Source organism: Gopherus evgoodei, chromosome 4 (genome assembly GCF_007399415.2).
Source record: "Gopherus evgoodei ecotype Sinaloan lineage chromosome 4, rGopEvg1_v1.p, whole genome shotgun sequence".
Lineage (NCBI taxonomy): Eukaryota > Metazoa > Chordata > Testudines > Testudinidae > Gopherus > Gopherus evgoodei.
In genome coordinates this window covers 52810104-52830372 of record NC_044325.1, presented here as the reverse complement: position 1 = coordinate 52830372, position 20269 = coordinate 52810104, and the positions used below count along the sequence as shown (strand labels likewise).

The following is a 20269-nucleotide window of genomic DNA, read 5'->3' as shown; positions in this document are numbered from 1 at the left end:
AAGGGCGTGGAACAGAACAAAGGAGGCTGCAATCATGAGAGATCCGCTAGCTTCCACCCGAGCTGGAACAAGGGCTGTACCAGGGGAAAGGATTGTGCCCAGACTAGGAAGGCATCTAGTCGGTGATAAAAGCTTATTGAAACATCTCTGAGGATGAGATTTTATCTGTATTCAGCTTTCTTACTGTATTAGGTTTAGACTTGCATGGTTTATTTTGCTTGGTAATTGACTTTGTTCTATCTGTTATTACTTGGAATCACTTAAATCCTACTTTTTGTATTTAATAAAATCACTTTTTACTTATTAATTAACCTAGAGTATGCATTAATACCTTGGTGGGGGGGAGGAAATAGCTGTGCATATCTCTCTATCAGTGTTATAGAGGGCGAACAATTTGAGTTTACCCTGTATAAGCTTTATACAGGGTAAAACGGATTTATTTGGGATTTGAACCCCATTGGGAGTTGGGCATCTAAGCATTTGAGACAGGAACATTTCTTAAGCTGTTTTCAGTTAAGCCTGCAACTTTTGGGGGACATGGTTCAGATGTGGGTCTGGGTTTGTAGCAGGCTAGTGTATCTGGCTCAAACAGGCGAGGTTCTGGAGTCCCAAGCCTGCAGGGAAAAGAGGCTTAGAGGTAGTCTCAGCACATCAGTTGGCAGTCCCCAAGGGGGATTCTGTGATCCAACCTGTCACAGTGGTGTAGTGCAGCAGGATCTTTGCACAGCTGATTGCTTTAAGATACGGGTAGTGATTTTAAATGAGTTTTAAGTTTGATGGCTGGAGAACAGACAAAATGGTTACTGGCTTATTTTCTGTTTGCTTATTTCGGGTAAGGGAAATAGAGACAGAAAAGGAAGCAAAATAAGTAAGGGAAAATCAGAAGAAGCTAGAACTACACAAGTTGCAAATTGCCCAGAAAGGCTGAACACTGGGCCCTGGGAAAGTCTCTGTTAACTAAGAAGCCCCTGAACTGAGTGCATCTCAGTTTCAGTGAACTGCAGACAGATGTGGCCCAACCTCTGTGTCTGTGCTGAAGCTGACTGGAGTGTCTAACTTAGCAAGACAGGAGTGGAGGGGTGCCTGTTCTGGCAGGAGGGGATTCTCTGTGGTATCCCAACTCATCGAGTGACAGTCTTAAGAGAAGACAAGTGGAAATTGATGTGCAGTTTGCCCGGGAAAAGGCTGCCCTGGAAAAAGAAAAGGCTGCCCACCAGCAAACTCTGAACTTAAAAGACAAAGCAGATTAAGACCCAGAAGCACAAACTGGCTGTAATGGCGTGGAAGAGGTGCACAGAGACACGTATCCTGAAGCTGGAAGTTGGGGTCCTGGTGACTGCTGTGGTGGGAACAGACTCCAAGGAGACTGTAGCTGGAAGCAAGCCCAACCTGAGTGAAAGGGGGGAGAGGGCTATTTTGCTGGCCAGTGAAGAGTCTGTCATAGCTGGTAGCTGTGAGCCCACAGCTGGATCAGGGTCTCCTTCCTTTTAGTGGGACACAGGAGTATCTGCTCCAGAGGGGAGCCCAAAGAAGAATTTTAGGTATACTGCCTCTGCCATGGACAGTGTCCAGGTCTCTGTCTCAAACAGGGCAGGGTTCTGAAGTCCCAAGCTGACAGGGAAAATGGGCTCAGAAGTAGTCTCAGCACATCAGTTGGCAGTCCCAAAGGGGTTTCTGTGATCCAGCCTGTCACAGAAACCCATTAAAATGATATTTTAAAGCATATGTTTGCTATGCTTTAGTTAGGCTAAGATTAGGTCATTAATTAATGGTTTAAATATTTTTCTCAAAAAAATGTGTATCATTAACTTGTATTAGTCATCTGAAAGTGCTGATATGATAAAAGTTTATGACTCGGTGGTAAACTGACCCATAGGGAGGTAGTAAGGAATGATGGTCTTTTGTGGTTAAGGTATAGACCAGGGCATCAGGAAACTGGTTTTATTCCTGTTTCTGCCGTAGACTTGCTGGCTGAATCACTTGGTTTCTGATCCTATGACATCTAGGGTGACCAGACAGCAATTGCGGAAAAATTGAAACGGAGGTGGGTGGGGGAGGGTAATAGAAGCCTGTATAACAAAAAGACCCCAAAATTGGGACTGTCCCTATAAAATCGGGACATCTGGTCACCCTAATGACAACTGACTGGATAGACCCTTGTGCTTGCATGGAGTCTGAGTGAAGGTCAGTAAGGTTCCATGAGGGTGCAGCAGTTTCTTAAACACCTCAGAAAATTTTACCCCATACTACTTACCTGTCTCACAAGGGGTAGGATGTTTTGAGGCTTAATTCCACTAACATTTGTCAAGTGTTTTGAGCTCTTCGGTGCAAGATGATATTCAAGTTATATTAAACATCATGTCTATGAATGAGTTACAGTTTCACTAGGTTGATTTTTGTTTTGAATCTTAATGTTTCTTTGAATTTGGTTCAGCTACCAGGTGACCTGTAGTATGTTTTCTTGCAATAGTTGGCATGGAATCTGGCATGCCAGCTTTCATACTCAGTAATTGAAAGGCAGTACAGTAGTTCCATAGAAAATGACAGTTGGCAGTGTCGACTTTTTATATGATAGTCTCGTCAGTAACCTCCCTTTTCTTAGAAAGATAATTGAGAACGTGGTGGCAAGCCAGCTCTAGCAGCATTTTACATCATCTACTTCTTTGGACATCAACCAGCTTTCAGACAGGGATGTAGAATGGAAATAACATTAGTCTCTGTTGACTCTCCCCTCATGATATTGGACAGAAGTCACATGTTCTTGCTAATTCTCCATTGGGTGCTGGTGACTTATCAGGAGTCGCAGGAATTACCTTAGGGTGGTCCCTCTCTCTCCTCCTGTTGGAAAGTTCCCGGAGAATGATGATGAATGACTTATTTTCCTCTAAGATGGTTCTCAGATGTTGGGTTTCAGGAAACTCAGTCTTCTACTGCCTTATTGTGTATGCACAGCTGCTGGAGAAAATCATGAAACAAAAGACATACAATATCGTCAATCTGCTGATGACACTTCTTTCTGTGTGTCCTTTTTGTTAGATCCAGAAGGAGCCATTTCCTTGCTCTCCAAATAATTGGCAGAGAGAAAGGCCTGGGTTAAGTTTAACTATCCTAAACCCAATCAAAATAAGATGCAGGTGATAGAGGTTGGTCTCTGGAAGTCACCTAAATCTAAGTCTAGTGACATAGAGTGATATATGGTATTTCTATAACTATGAGTTCTCTTTTTCCCAATCACTTTTCTGTGGACAATGCCTTTCTAGTCTCTGTCCTTTTAAAGTTATGGTACATAAAGGTAGGAGTGGTAGGGTATTAGCCCCCTGGGAAATGTTTTGTCTTTAATAAAATTCTCAGTGCACCTAGATACCTTGTTGGTGGGCTCTGTATAAATTATAATAAATGAAATAATAAACCAGGAAGTACCCAAGATTTCAGAACAGGGCAGGAAGTAGAGAATTGTTTCTCTGGTGAGTGTACCCTGTAGCCAGGTTAGTGAGGCAATTCAGCACATACATCTGTGCTCTACTCAATTTGTTCTACAAATTCACTTCTAAAATCGGCTAGAAGAATATTTACATTTTAATAATAGATACATTTGTCTATTTTGTACATTAGCGTTTGTTTCAGCTTCAATCTACTGTAAATATTTATTTAAATGTTTTAATTTCTTATGAAAATCAATGTAAAAAATTCCTGAGTAACTGTTGTGAGCTACGGATTTCTAACAGTACATTTTGTTTGCTAGTATACTTCAGGAGTTTAATTTTTATATTTAGTGTTCATAATTTTGTCGTCCAGTTACAGCTGCTTTCCCCATTGCCTTGGATCATTTTCTCTGACACACCAAGAGGAAACCAGAAATTAATTACCTGCTCTGGGGTCCTGTCAGTTTTCTGGCATATCTGTTTATAATATAGTTGGAAAGAATGCACCAGTTCTTCACAAAGTAGACTCGCAAATATTTATCACTGAAGGTTTGAACAAATGAAGACTTGTTTTACATTGATTGTTTTTGCTTTTAGGAGGCTGGTGACTTTAGGAATGTAGCCCAAAGTTAATAGTGTTAAGAATAAAATTATGGATTTGCTCTTACTTAGTATTCTGGGAATTTAATGTAAAACTGTATTTTATACCTATGTGTGACAATATTAATGTATTTTTATTCTGAATACTAGAACAGGGGCTCTCAAACTAGGGCCACTGCTAGTTCAAGGAAAGCCCCTGGCGGGCCAGACCGGTTTGTTTACCTGCTGCATCTGCAGGTTTGGCCAATCGCAGCTCCCATGGCCGTGGTTCGCCGCTCCAGGCCAATGGGGGCTGCGGGAAGCAGCGACCAGTATGTCCCGCGCTGCTTCCTGCAGCTCCCATTGGCCTGGAGCGGCGAACTGTGGCCACTGGAAGCTGCGATCGGCCAAACCTGTGGACGCAGCAGGTAAACAAACCAGCCCGGCCCATCAGGAGCTTTCCCTGAACAAGCAACGGCCCTAGTTTGAGAACCACTGTACTAGAACATATTAAATTGCCACTTGAAAACAAAATGTAGCCACCCATAATGCTTTACTAATGTGTTAATATGAGGTCATATCTTAGAATCACTTTCTACATGTTAACTTCAATGGGGAATTGTCTACGGATTGATAGTAGAATATGGCCCTTAGCTTGTAAAACTATTCTCACTCCTTTCTTACTCCACTGTACACAATAAAGCTATTTCGCTATTCTAAGACAGGTTAACAAATTTTTTGCCTCACCAGCCAAAAAAGTACAATCACTAAAACCCCTTAAAATTATTAGTAATCATAACTGGCTATATCTATATAGAAGATATTGACCACTGCCAACTGATTTACTTCCTTAAAGTCACAGCTTTTCTTGGCATTAATCCACTGCCCTTAACATATATCATTACTCATGGATCTTTCTCTACGATTCAGGAGAACGGAGGCAGAATCTTTTGTCTGTCTCACTCCTCCATCAAGAAAAATTCCTTCTGCTGGCATGTTTTTAGAACTGACCACCCACTTTTCAGTATCTTTGACTTCATGAAGGGAGCTGCTATTTCCTATTGCTTTCTGTTAGTTTTTAGCAAGGAATTCTTTCCCCTGGGAAATTTGTTCCTCGTTAGTTTTCTTTTTTTGTTGAAAATTTTCTCCTTCTCTTCCCCAGTATGCCCTTTCTCCAAGCCTTTTAATTAACTGAATGGCCCCATTGGCAAAATCAAATGGTTCCCGCTCCAGTTTCCACATTTGAGGGAATTTTGCAGGTGTTTGGGAGTGCAGAGTGTGGGATAGGTTGCATGAACACCAAAAATTTCCCCCAATATCAGTCACAGAGAAGTAGTTCCAGCTCATGGCAGCCTACTCTTAAAGATGATTTTGTTAAAATTTCCAAGATTTTTAAATACATAAAAAAGCACAGTAATGTACAGTGGGCAGATATAATTTCAGTACAAAGCCCATATCTGAATTGACAACCAGAAGCTGCTTCTAAAGTGCATCAATACTTTATTGCATGAGAGAGAATCAAGAGAAAAAAGTTACTGCAAAACAGAACTGATGATGATGACCAATACGACTCTGGCTTTCAATTAAGACCTCACATGACATTCTTTAGTGAACCAAAATGTGCATACCAGAATCAGGATATTCCTGTAACCCCATTGCCAGCTGGCATTAAGGGGCATTCTTGGGTCATATACATTGTTTTGAATCTAAATATTGTGTTACCTGATTCTAACCTTTATTGGTAATGATGTGGTGGAAGTGCAGATGTTGATAACTTTGTTGGAACTATCCACGTAAATGTCATTGGAAATCAAATTGCTCATCATAGCTTTCTTATTTTCAACATAACCTTGCCCGGTACTGGTTTTATTGGTCTCTGATACAATGTACTGTGTACAGTATTATGGCCTTCTTTATCACTGAGTATTTCTCACAGCAAGAATTGTAATTCATAGTGGAAAATTTTCTACAAGTATCTCCAGCAATAATGTGTGAGAACTTAGTTAAGGAAAATTATAAGCATCAGAAATACATCTGTGTAGTATATTTAACTGCATGGCAATCCCTTAACAATACAGAATTCATGCAGAATATATACACACCACTTTTTTTTACTTATATCATTATTTCAGTGTTTCTCCTATATAACTAGTCTCTTGCCCTGTGGTATGTGTCAGGACTTGCTGGTGTGTTTTATTGTTGATTATACAAGAACCTGGAAAAATAATGAACTGAAAACACAAATGCCATTTATAAATATACCCTAAAGAATGAATAAGTAACAAAAGTGAAACTTATTATTCCACGGCTTGCTGTTGGAATAACATCTAAGCTCCCTTCTGTTGGACATAAAAGTATACACTGGGAAAGTTTCCACTAAAAATATAGACAGTGCTGTATGCAAAGACAATAAATGTAAAGCGAAAAATGGCTTGTTTTACCAAATGGTGGCACAACACTACTCAAACACCTTTGGTTGTTCCCTGGAGTCATAATTTAAGACCACTGTGTAAATGGCAACTCAGAGTGATATCCAAGTAGCGTGGCTTCTGCCATACTAACATGGAACCAGGTTCCAGACGTCTCCCAGGAAGACAAAAGGAACACAAAATTTAAAATGATCAATGATAGCATATAAATTACAGTAATTAAATACATCAGAAAGCTAAAGTCCATAATTTTAAGTTACCAGATGGCCCTGGCCAGTCATGTCTTGCCTCATCCTGACTGTCAGTCCCACTGCACATTAGGATCTCTCCTTTCTCTCTTGCCTGTTGTCAGAGTCTAGAAGATTAGTCATGCCGTCTGGAGTATCTGCATGCATCCAAACGAAAGAGTAGCTGTTATGCTTATATAAAGTAAGCACTATCTGCTTTATATCAGCACTTTTGAGAACTGTCAGTTCATGGGGAAGTGGATGTCTTGAGCGATTGATATGGCATATCGACAACCTATGTCACAGAGTGGTTAGTAGTATGTCTAGTTATCCAGAAGCTTATAAAATTTAATTTGATTTCATTCCAGTTCCAAGTGAACAAGCATCAGCATCATAAAAAACACTTACACTACTTTACACCCTTGTAATGGCAGTCTTGACAGGCCAACTGTTGAGTATGCATGGAGATTTAACTACTCTCTCTCATCCCTAGAGTTTTGACCCCCTTCTAGGTTCACACTTGGGACATATTGGCCAGAAGTTGACACAGTGTAGGGAAATTTGCACTGCTGCTACTCAGGCTATAGACCTGTTGTGTGCATCAATTAAGAACTTCCTTCACCAGAGTTTCAATCTGGCTTCTTTCATTAGCATCAAATTCACATTTTAAAAGTCCTTGGCTGAAGCTTTTGAAGGGAGTATATGTCCCTGTACCATTGCTGTTGATGTTACATTTGTGAAGTCTAAAAGATATATTTAAGTCTCTGACTAATGGGTTTGCTTTGTTGTAGTAACCTATTTTGATCAGTCACCTTACCAAACAGTTTAAAACTACTCACAGATTGAAAGAAGAACTTGTGTTCAGTGTTTGTTTAAAATGAGTTGAGAACTGTGACCATATTTTTATGATTGATAAGTGTGCCTCTATATGCCATCTGATCCTGAAACGATCAATATCATTTTTTAAAAAAAAAAAAGGTTGAGCATCAACCAAACGCTCTTAATGATTTATTCTTTTCATTTTTGACATGCTACAATAATACAAATTAGTCTCAGCTGGGATGCCCGCTAACATTTATTCTTGATGCCAAATTCAACACTAAAGCATTTTTTTAATTAGAGAAAGATTGTACATCTTATTGACAATTCTTCTGCTGGCTAGACACCTTTTGTTGTTGAGGGGAAGTTGCATTTTTAAAGTTATGTGGAATTTAGATGCCACAGAGAGAAATGTAAATGTAGTCAAACATAAGGCGACAAAATGAACATATAGAGTAAACTAGAAAAGCTGCAATGTTTAAGATAATTGTTTCATGTCTCCACATAAATTAGAGGATTTCATGGGAGACTATCAAGGAGTATGATGGGATGATGTAGAATTGTATTTCTGTGATTTCTTAAATTATATTTGTGTGTTTTGACTCAACACATTTTTCATTTAGGATATTAGGTTGAAACTACAATAAGGATCAAGAGGTTAAAAGCCAGCAGTCAAATTCTGTTGTTAAACTAGTTAATCCTGAGTAAGTGACAATAACTTCACTGGAATTATCTCAGATTTGCAGTGATATAACTAAGGGCAAAAATTGCTTCAGGATTTATGTGCATGAATTTACAGAAATTTTCCTTCTGTATGCTTTTTGCTCTGGATGCAGAGAGGGGGAGAGCGGGTTGAGCATGCTGCTCTCTAGCTAGCCCTAGCTGTCATATAGTTCCTTAGGAAACCATTGATATCTAGTGCAAATTCGAGCAGCCCCTAACCTGGGCCAGGGCAGAGAGTCTGGGAGCTTTAACTGGTGGTTAGGTTCTCAGCTTCTCCTTTTTTCCTCTTCTTCTGGGCTGCTGTATGAGACTGTGGAAGGGAAGGGAAACATTCTTTGTTAGGTAATGCTTCTATAGGCTGAGGCAAAGCTGAGCACCTGACCTACTCTCCTCAGGTTCCTACCGCCCTGGCAGGGAAGCAGACAAAGGAGAAACCAGGGCTGCTTTCTCCTCCCTGCCTTGCAGTGGAGCAGGCAGCCAGAAGGGGAGCTGCTGAGCAGCTTCATCAGGGAAGACACAGCTGCTCTTCAGAAAACTCCCAGTTCATGCCAGAACTGCTCCTAGGGCTGCAGAGAAAAGTGGCAGAAGATGGTGCAACCTACATCCTCTCTGAAGTGATGGGTCTGATTCAAACACTTCCATTTAAAAAATACACAGCATGGCTCAGAAGATACATTTTCAATTTGTAGTCAAATACCCATTTTCTTAGAACAGTTGCCTTTGAGGGTCACAGCTTAGAGCCTTGAGAACAAGTGGATATAGTTGGACATAACCATGATCAGAGACTGATTTTTACGGAAATGGATATTTCCAATAACTGTTGTTGTTTTCCCCCAAATAAATGAAGGCTTGGTGGAAGCTAGTGGGGATCATTGCTAGTGCTTGTATATTATATGGGGAGCTGATAACAATCCCTGTATTTAGGTTACCTAACACTTTCCATTATAAAGGATTCTTGCAGCCTTTTCTTTTGGATAGTTCTCATACCTGTTGTTTGCAGCAAATATTTGATATTCAGCAAGGGAAATGCCCTTGGACTAGAAAAGTGCCTTTTTGTCCTATGAAGTTTAGTTCAGCTTCACTGAGATACAAACTACAAGAAATCACCTTTTTCTTTCTCTCACTTGCAGTCTTCATGAAAGTTTTGGCAGTATGCCAAAAAAAGTCATCACTGACTTCCTAAGGTTGGATTCATGCTGCCACCGTCAAAGCAGCAGTTACTGTACTTGGAGTGCCTGGAAGGCCTCTGACAGCACATGATTCCAGTGACCCATACCCCCCTGAAGAAAAAACTGGGCTGGCCTCCCCGATAAGTGCTCTGCAGTCCCATGTGATATCTATGGGATAGGAGCTCCCCCAACTCCCAAGGCAGGAGGGTGAGGAGAGTGATAAAGTTTCTCTCGTGTGTGCGCACACGCATCCTGCATCTACCTGGCTGGGCTCCTCTGACAGCAGCCATCCCTAGAACCCAGCACGTGAACTCAGCAATCCATCCCTTCTCTGGAATAACAGCTTTTTCCTGTTGCCAGCCAATGTATTTAGTCTTGTAACTCAAGTGGTAGCAGTCTGTTGCAGAACTAAATGTTGTAAACCTTGATGACACATGATAAGGGTTTCAGTTGCACATAATAGAATTTTTTTGTTTTTCTTTCCTAAAATAATTCAAAAATTACAGTTTAAAGCATAAAAGCAGCCATACTGGGTCAGACTAAATGTCCATCTAGCCCAGGATCCTGTCTTCCAATGGCCAATGCCAGGTGCCCCAGAGGGAATGAACAGAACAGTTAATCATCAACTGATCCATCCCCTGTTGCCCTTCCCAACTTCTGGCCCAAAAAACAAACAAAAAAAGCTCATCTACACATCTTGCTTCTGACTTCTTACATCTTACTTCTCGCAGTAGTGGGATAGGTTTCCTATCCAAGTAGGGATCAGCTCTACTTAGGTAGTCAGAGATACCCAGCCACTACTGCTGAATTTGGGATTCCTCATTACATTACTTAAGTTACAAAATCAAGCACTTGAAAGATAGAAAATGCTGGTTGTATGGTTGCCTATTCATCATTAACTTGGCCCTCTTGTGCATAGGCATTATGATACTGTCTTTAATTACATGATCTCATAACATACCATTTTATCCACAGGACACCAGCCTTGCTCAGTACAAGTGATGGATGCCTAGTTTCTCCTAAGAAAGGAATTATAGAATTTGTCCTAATGATTATGTAAAAACTTAGTGTTGAAATAGAGAGACGTCTTTTCTAACCAATTGACCTTATTCCAAAGTGTTCTGCCTTAACATTAATGAATTCCTGCTGTATTGTCAGATGACGTAGTGATCTTAATGCTAGCCTTCATCATTTGTATGGAAGACTGCAGACTTTTTCTCTGGAATCATGTCTTCCTGTGTCTGGGGACCTGCTGTTTATCTGGATAGCACATTAGTTAATTACTTTGTTGACACTTACTTAAAATATGCTGAAGATTTAACCTAATCTTTCACAAGAATATATTGCAACATTCTGATATGTCTGCTTTGGCAATTGTAATATAGCACCATAAGTAACCATTGTTGCCTATTGTCCAGCTCAAAACACAGTTTGTCTGGCTTTTGCCCAAACCATTATTTTTGGGCATTTGTTTAGTTTTAAGTTTTTTTGCTGCACTTTGATATATCGATTCAGAGGAATAATGCTAATATTGAACAAAATTATTAGGAGGATTGATTCACTTTCTGCACTAAGATGGCCTGGAAGTATTTTTGTGTTTAGATCATAATGAAAAACTGAGTGATTCTCATGCTGAGTGATTGATTTAATTTTTTTTCCTTCATTAAGTAGGAAAAGTGAATAATTTTGAAAGTAGCAGTGATCAACTAATCTCTCTACATCTTAAAATAGGGAGGTATGTTTTCACAATGTAATCATTTTAATTTTAACATTTATTCTTGAACAGGCACGGAAACTGGATGTGTATTTTGAGTATGAGGAAAAAATAATGAGCAAGTCCACTCTCGATAAATCTCTCTTGGACATGATTTCTGACCCTGATGGTAAGTACTGAAAATCTGAACTTAGTATAAACCAAGTTTCTCTGTTTTTGATGGAGAATCAGGTAGGGGCCCATTGACTTTGTAATTTTCCATCTCACTTGATGATCAGTCAGATTAGTGGAATGAATATGCAGTACACTAGACTTGTAATGAGAAGAGGCTTTTAAAACAGCTAGGGAATTCACTCTTCAGACTAAATAAATCCAAAATCATGACTGGAATTTTGCCTCTCCTACAAAACCTTTTGTGGCTCTAAAACCAAAAGAGCTTGTCAAGTGACAGTACTAAGGTACATATTTTAACCATCTTGTGCTTCAGTCATTTCTCTTAATGTGGGGCTGCATAGTGGAATAGTTTATTTTTTTCTCACACAGTTCTAATCTGTTATGTACTAAATGAAGAGAAAAGGCAGAAAGCCATGCAAGAAAAATAAGTCAGTAGCTGACTGGTAGAAGTCTGTGCAAAAGCTTTACAGAAAGTTATGCTGGGTAAAGGCTGGAAATAGTAACAATTTATTCATGACTGAACGTGAATATATCACTATTGATAGCTGTGAACATAAGTAATCAATATATAATCTGTAAAATAGTCTCATAAAGACAGTTACCACGGGCCAAAGCTTATTGGGTCAAGTAAATATTTAGACATTGAATTTTACGCACAATTAATTTTTATTACATTATATTCTCAGTATATATGGCACTGGAATTAACTGAGTGTGCTACAAAATCTCTGAAGAGCTTACCTTGCTAAAAAGCAGTACAGCAGACAATGTTTTGCAAAATAGGTGTTTAAACAGTTCTTGAAGTGAATAAAACTGTGCTTGTAGTACTTTAATTTGGAGTTTGTTCAAAGCATATCTGGGGCATGAATGAAGGCACCTATGTTGGGAGTTGGTGAAGGATGGAGAGGTTAAGAGAGAAGCTTGGGTAGAGAGCAGTTAGGAGAATATTTTAGGAAGGGCTTGCAATGTCTCATAAGGTTCAGTGTCACATGATGCAGATTTTCGAACCCATCATTCTATGGGCATCCTACTAGGTTTCCAGATGCCTTTTAACTGGTAACCTGCAAGCCAGCCATCTCTGTCAGAAAGCATGGATCCTCGATTGCTCTTCAGTATTGTACTGTGCCTTATGAACACAAGGCTATAACATTTTAACAATGTGATGAACTGACAGTGGGTCTGGTGAAAGTCCTGGGTAAGAGAGGAATGAAATGGATAAGCATAGTGGTTGAAGCTGTATGGAGAGACAAAAGAATTCCCAAAAATCAATTACAAGCCTATTTTGGTTCTAGTACATAAGAAGGGAAGCATCCATGAAAGCTGAAGCTAGCAGGGTAGCTTCTGGGCTTTTACAAATCTAGAAAAGCCATACATTAAAGTGAGCAGAAGGATGCTTACACTGTTATAAGAAAATAGATTGTGTCTGAGGATTTAAGAACTATACTGTCATACAGGATGAAGATTATGGAATACATGTTAGATGCTAAGATTAGGTGAATGGTGGTAGCCCTCCTCCAGCAAGAACAGTTTGACTTCAGAAAATAATGAGGAACCATAACAGAGTCCATGTTTGTAATCTGGCAAGTGATAAAGAAGTGGCTAGAGCCGGGGTCCCCAACACGGTGCCCACGGGTGCTATGGTGCCCGCCAGGGCATCTGTGTGTGCCTGCCTATTGGCGCTGGATAAGCAGCCTCCAAAATATCACCGATTTTCGGTGGCAATTCAGCAGCGACGCCTCTTGATGACGCTACTTTTCGGTGGCATTTCAGCGACGATGCTTCTTGATGTTGCCATTTCTCAGCAGCATTTCGGCAGCTGCTTGTCCGGCGGCCACAGTCCTCGATACGGCGCCTGCCATATGGAAAAGGTTGGGGACCACTGGGCTAGAGCACCAGCAGGATAGCTTCTGGGCTTTTACAGATCTAGAAAAGCCATACATTAAAGTGAGCAGAAGGATGCTCACACTATTATGAGAAGATAGATTGTGTCTGAGGATTTAGTAACTATAGTGAGTGCTCTATATAGTGATGCAAAAATGTTTTGAAACAATAAGCTCCTTGGAAGTGAAACTCAGATTGCACCAGGAGTTGGCCCTAAACCTGTTGCTATTTTTCATATTGATGGACTTTGTCAGCAGTTCCAATGAGAAAAGGTGAGAAGCTGCTGCTGCATGGGGATGACAAAGTAATGAGGGCATCCTCAAAAGAAGATATAGAGAAAATAGCAAACCAGTGGTGTGAACGGCTAAGTAGGTATGGAATAAAAATGAGTACAACTAAGACTGAGGTCATTTGGGTCAGGAGAGGTGCACGGGGAAACTGGATTTAGAGATTAATGGAGTATGACTAAGCTAGACTGAGCAGTTCAAGCACCTGAGCAGCTGGATAACAGACAACCAGTGAGCTTGAGTGTGAGATACAGTCTAGACTGCAAATGCTGGAAGAGTGAGGAATAACATCCCAGATGTTGCGTATGACAAGCATATGCTACTGAAACTGAAAGCCCAATTATATAAAACAATTGTACCTCTCTATACTGTATAGTACACAAGCCTGGGCTGTAAAGAAATGGCAGGTTCAGTGCCTATACGTGTTTGAAAAGAGATGCACGAAGGGACAGATTGTGAAATGAAAGCATTAGGGTGGAAATCAAAGTTCATTATGTGGCTGGCAAAATCCAGGAAGCATGACTTCACCGGTTCAGACACATAGAGCGGATGAATAAAGAGAACTTGGGGAAGCTAGCATGACAGGAGAGAGGGTGGTAGGAAGGAGACCCTGAGGAACACCGAGGAAGCAATGAATGGATTGCATCAAAGATGGTAAGCAGGTGGACCTTAGTGCCACCTCAAACAGACAAAGGTAGCGGATGTTTGTATGATGATCTAACCCAGATGATGGGTTAAGAGGGGAAAGAAGGAAGACTAATGAGAGCTGAGAAAATCAGAAAATTTGTAGTCCCAGACAGTGGAAATGACTGGAAAAATGAAAAATATGGGTCAATAAGGTGGTGATTGGAGAGAAGGAAACTCTGAGCTGAGGGAAAATGGTAGAGGATGTCTTCACCATGAACTGCCTGGTCAGTTGAGTTCCATCTCGGGAGACAGAAGATCCAGTCCTTGATTAAGAATAAGTGAGAAGTGGAGCCATAATTAAGTTGCAGACGGTATGGTGACACAGAGGAGGAGCTAAACCTGACATTGAAATCAAGAGCAGGAGAAAGTTATTAATTATGTTGACAAGGACAGAGGTGAGAGAAGAGTTTTGTTAGAATAGACCTCCAGGGAAGGGAGGAAGTGGGATGTACTGAAAATGGCAGATGAGAAGAAAAGCCAAATAAGGCCACTGCAGCTTACAGTATGGGAGAATGAGGGGGTAGAACCTCCACGGTGCAGCTGCTGAAACAGTGAGAGAGAGAGACAGTAAAGTTTCAGTGATAGCAAGCAAGTGAAAGTTATGGGGTGTGACACTTATGTACAGTATTGATTGTTGAGGAGAGCAAGGAGCAGCAGGTGAAAGTGAGGTTGACTATAACAGTGGCAAAGCAGAAGGGGTGTAAAGTAAAACTGCAAATTATGGATTTTTCTCTGGCAACTCTGAAAAAATTAAGTAGTTTTGTTTGGGGTCTAATGGAAAACAAATGTTTTCGAAATTTTTGGTGAATTGAAAAGTCAGAAAACATTCTGAAGCAGGTTGAATGAAATGTTTAGTTAAACCTGGCATTTTTTCTGTAGATTTTAGGCATTTTAACAAATGTAAATGAAACTTGGTTCAGAAAACAGCAGTTAGGAGGAGGTGGTGTCTCGCATTGTGATTGTGCCCTAGGCACTGGGATATTCTGATGTGAGTCTTTCTCAGTCTGTCCTGTTGGAGCTGTTTTGTATAAATAGTCATTGAAGCAGGGACTTGAACCTGGATGTCCTAAATCCAAGGTGAATTCTGTAGGCACCAGGCTGAAGAAGCATTCTCACACTCTGTCTTGGCCCATTGGCTTATTTAGTGTCGTCATGAATGATTATGAATTACCAGGATGAATGACAATGAATAGTCATTGGGTCAGGGAAAGATAGTGAGACTGAGGTCTTGTCTGCATTACAGTTTTGTCAATGCAAGTTACACCAATGATCAAAAACCACTATAATTATATCGCTTGTGCATGTTGGCAGAGCACATCCACAGTTGGTGCTCTAGCATCAACAGTGAGAGCAGTGCACTGTGGGTAGCTATTCAGTTGTGCTACTCCCCACCTTATGTAGCTAGGAGTTGTGGGAAGGTGGAGTGGATTGCAGTGCATCATGGGTGCGGGCTCAACGTCCCATGATTCATAGTTATGCAGGACTGGGATGGTGAGCAGTGGCTGCAGAACTTTTGGATGTGGAAAGTCACCTTCCAGGAACTGTGTGTGGAGCTCGCCCCAGAACTGTAGTGCAAGGACACCAGATGAGAGCTGCTCTCATGATGGAGAAGCACATGGAAATCACTGTGTGGAAGCTAGCAACTCCAGACTGCTACCCAGTCAGTCACAAATCAGTTTGCAGTCGGGAAGTCCACCATTGGGGCTGCGCTTAACACAAGTGTGCAGAGCCATTAATCGCATCCTGCTACGAAGGACTGTGACTCTTGGTAATGTGCGTAAAATAGTGGATGGCTTTGCAGCAATGGGATTCACTAACTGCGGCAAAGTGATAGCATACATATCCCAATTTTGGCCCCAGACAATCTTGTGACAGCAGCAGGGACTGTCTTTTGCTGGGGTCATGGTCAGTGATGGGGACTCCTAGGCAGTACCACAATACACATAATCACATTTTTTGCACAGAAATAACTTATGCTAATAAATGCTAGGGGTGTGATTCTAATTGAGAATAGATGCACAAGAATGTAATAGTGATGCTGATGCTAAGACTTGAATCCAATGTGCATCCAACTTACAGGTAGCTTGAAATGAAATGCAGATGACTAACAAGATAGTGGGAAGGAGTTTGTTCAGTATATAATTTGTTTTCCCTCTCAAAGACTTGAATTTGAGTGTAGTTGGTAACAACCTATCCATAAAAGTTTTATCTAGATAGTGTTGTATTGTCAACTTTCATAGTCTAAATGCTGTATAATTTTCCTCAGAGAAAACAGCAGTGGTCTTGTAACCTGAGTTGGGGTGGGTTAGTAGGGTTGGTGTAGTTTATCCACTTAATTTCATTTTATTTGATTAATTTTTAATTAATCAGTAATATTAATAATTATTATTGAGTATTAATAAGTATAGGTTTGGCTCGCCAATATATTTGATCAGAAGATAAAGTTTGTCCAGAATCAGGCTTCACAGAGTTTATAAAAGGAACTTTGGGGTGTATGACAGGAGCTTACACTGAGACAGATAGTCATAAAGATCTTTTATTAAAATCAATAAAACAATAAGTAAATGTTAAAACAGTTCAAGATTACAAAGTTACAAAATATGACAGTTCTTTAAGAGATGTATTTATGATAATACACTGTTATAAGCTCACTCTGTGTAGTGCAGCACCACTTTGGGTGTTTTCCACACCTCTGATAGAGGAAGCTATTGTATGTGTTTTGGTTTTAACCCTACATATACTAGATGCTTTAGAGGGTAAGAATGAAGCAGAAGGGAAATTAGATTCCTTTTTACTTACAGTTTTGTAAAGAAATAATACTACGGCCTATTAATAGTTAATAGCCTTCGTAGATGAGTAGCATCGATACGTAGATGGGGGCGGAGGCGATGAAGAATAGACAGGAACAGATGAGTGTATTGCTTATCTAATGGTGATTTGTTTCACCTTTTATAGAGCATTATTCAGAAATCCTTCCTCCTATGCCCAAATTTCATCTTCCCCCACAGAAATGTTAGGGTACACCTGCCTCATAGGCTAACGTGTGTGCGTATCAGTGACAGTTATGTATGCATTTGTGATGTACTTGTTCTTCTTCGACTGATTGCTCATATCCATTCCAGTTAGGTGTGTGCGCCGCGCGTGCACATTCGTCGGAAAACTTTTACCCTAGCAACTCAGTGGGCCGGCAGGTCGCCCCCTAGAGTGGCGCCATCATGGCGCTTGATATATACCCCTGCCGGCCCACCCACTCCTCAGTTCCTTCTTACCGCCCGTGTCGGTCGTTGGAACAGTGGAGCGCGGCTTAGCTGACCTCCACTTCCCTAGCTACTCGTAGTTCTCGTATATAGTTATGCAGTTATAATCCTTTTATATATATATTTGTATAGTTATATGTTTTTTCTTTGCTAACATAGTTAGTTTAGTAATTGTTAGCGGGGTTCAGGAAGTAGCCCCTTCCATGAACCCGGTGCCGGAGCCCATGCACGGCTCACTGGGTTTTAAAATGGGCTCGGCCTGCCAGAAGCCGATGCCAAAGGGAGATCCACACGACTCCTGTTTGAAGTGCCTCAGGGAATCACACTTGACAGCTAAGTGCCTCATTTCCAAGGCTTTTAAGCCGAGAACAAAAAGGAGCGGGACTTTCACTTACCCCTCCACCTTTGGCGCCGAGCGATGATCAAGCGGCTGGCAGAAGCGCCTCCTCGGCACCGGACCCCGCCAGGACTGCCAAGGCCTTTCGGCACCGGCCGTCGCCGGCACCGAAGTCGACTCGGCACCGCTCCCTTCCTCCGAGGTCGAGAAAGCCTACGATTCCTGCTGGTGCCTGACGGCTCCCCGGCACGCGCCGTGGTTGAGCTTACTGCTCCTGCTGCTTCCATGCCAACTGCACCGCAGTCAGAGAGCTCGTCTAAGTCGGATCGCCCGGCACCGACACCTGCTGAGGCACCGACGACGTCGGCATCGTCGATCCCGGTCCCACAAGGGCCGTAGAATCCGGTGCCTGACGGCTCCCCGGCACGCGCCGTGGTTGAGCTACTGCTCCTGCTGCTTCCGTGCCAACGGCACCGCAGCCAGCGAGCTCGTCTAAGTCGGATCGCCCGGCACTGACACTTGCTGAGGCACTGACGACGTCGGCACCGTCGATCCCGGTCCCACAAGGGCCGTAGAATCCGGTGCCTGACGGCTCCCCGGCACACGCCGTGGTTGAGCTACTGCTCCTGCTGCTTCCGTGCCAACAGCACCGCAGCCAGAGAGCTCGTCTAAGTCGGATTGCCCAGCACCGACACCTCTGAGGCACCGACAACGTCGGCACCGTTGATTCCAGTCCCACAAGGGCTGTCGAATCCGGTGCCTGACGGCTCCCCGGCATGCACCGTGGCTGAGCTTATTGCTCCTGCTGCTTCCGTGCCGACGGCACCGCAGCCAGACAGCTCATCTAACTCGGATCGCCCGGCACCGACACCTACCGAAGCTCTGACGACCTCAGTACCGTCGTTCCCGGTCCCACGAGGGCCGTCGAATCCAGTGCCTGACAGCTCCCCAGTATGCACTGTAGTTGAGCCTGCTGTTCCCTCCACGCCGGAGACATTACCAACGGCGAGGGATCTCATTGCCATGACAGAGTCGATGCTGCCTGACCCCGGCACCGCCGATGCGGGTAATACAGTCTCTTCATGTGACCGTCCTCTGTCAGCACAGCAGAGCGGCACCGTTCATGATCACGGTCCCGCAGACACTCCAGGTCCTGTCGGCACGCCCGACACCACTGGCAGTCCCGGTGCTGTTTTCCTCATCAGTACTGGTCGCACTCGCTGCACCGGTCGGTATCCTGTTCGCCGACCCGCTATCGGCACCGTTCCGACTCCCGGCACCGCGACAGGTACCTTGACTCCTGTAGCCTCTCCCCGAGCCTTGAGATCTCGGTCGACCTCCCGGCACCGTTCTGGTTGCGGGTCTGGTTCTCGTTCCAGGTACTGGTACGCCTCCCGGTGTCAGTCCCCGGTGCCGAGTTGGGCAAGGTCCGATAGAGTCAGAGACTCTGCCTGTGCCTTCTTTTAGTACCTCCATGGCCATCCAGACACGCATCCGTGTCATCCCACATGCGCAGATCTTATGCTCAGGACCACGATTGTGATACGAGGGCCAGCGGGCGCCAGCCCCGAAACCGAAAGAGGCTTGGCGAATGAACCTGCTTGGCTGCCAGGTGTACTCTGCAGAGGCCCTGCAGCTCTGGGTAGCAAAGCAACAAGCCTTGCTTAGCTGCTATAATTATAGCACCTGGGTGAAGGTAGTTTAGTTTATGGAGTTTCTCCCTCAAAACTCCCGCCAAGAGTTCGCTGCCATCTTGGAGGACGGGGGAAAAAGGTACCCAGAGCGTCCCTCCAGGCCTCGTTGGACGCAGCAGACTCTGCAGCCAGGACTCTGGCCTTTGGTGTCGCCATGAGATGCATCTCATGGCTTCAGGTTTCAAACCTCCGGCCGGAACTGCAGTATGCCATTCAGGATTTACCCTTTGTTGGTAAAGGCCTCTTCACGGCAAAGACAGCCCCAGGCTGCGAAGCCTGATGGACAATAGGGTCCTAATGTGCTCTCTCAACATGCATATGCCAGCGACCAAACTCAGGCCTTTCTGTCCCCAGCCGCCATACTCTGTGCCTAGCCAGAGACAGGACTTTGGCAAACGGCGAGGCCAAGGTGGTCGCAGACGAACGTCAGGACCCCTAGAGAGCCAAGGTCAAGGTCCCTCGCAATTACCACTGGGACCAAAGACGAACCTTCCAAGGTGCGCCTGAGGGTGGTGTACCAGGCACAGGCCGGGATCCCAATCCCGCTTTCTCCTGGCGTGGCCCCAGTTAATTTCAGATCACTGGGTCCTGCGCACGGTGGAGCATAGGTACCACCTCTAATTTGTTCCAGCCCTGTCCCCCTTCAGGGACCCCTCTCACGAGCAATTCCTCATACAAGCGGTGCAGACGCCGACTGATGAAAGGGGCAAGGGGGGTTACTCCCGTTATGCCCTAGTCCCCCACTTGAATGGAGGTCTCAGACCTTCCTAGTCCTGCACGGACTCAACCGGTTTAGGATAAGGTTGAAGTTCCGCACGGTATCCCTGGGAACCATTATTCCATCCTTGCCTCCTGGGGGCTACTATGCCGC

At 43.1% G+C, this 20269-nt stretch overlaps 1 protein-coding gene across 1 annotated transcript in view; it reads left to right on the top strand.

The window, feature by feature from the left end:
* SCFD1 (sec1 family domain containing 1) overlaps positions 1-20269 on the top strand; it is a 168483-nt gene that overhangs the window by 72993 nt on the left and 75221 nt on the right. Inside the window, exon 15 of the mRNA XM_030559349.1 lies at positions 11155-11251. Coding sequence (XP_030415209.1) covers positions 11155-11251 — 97 coding nt within the window. The remainder of the gene's footprint in view (positions 1-11154; positions 11252-20269) is intronic.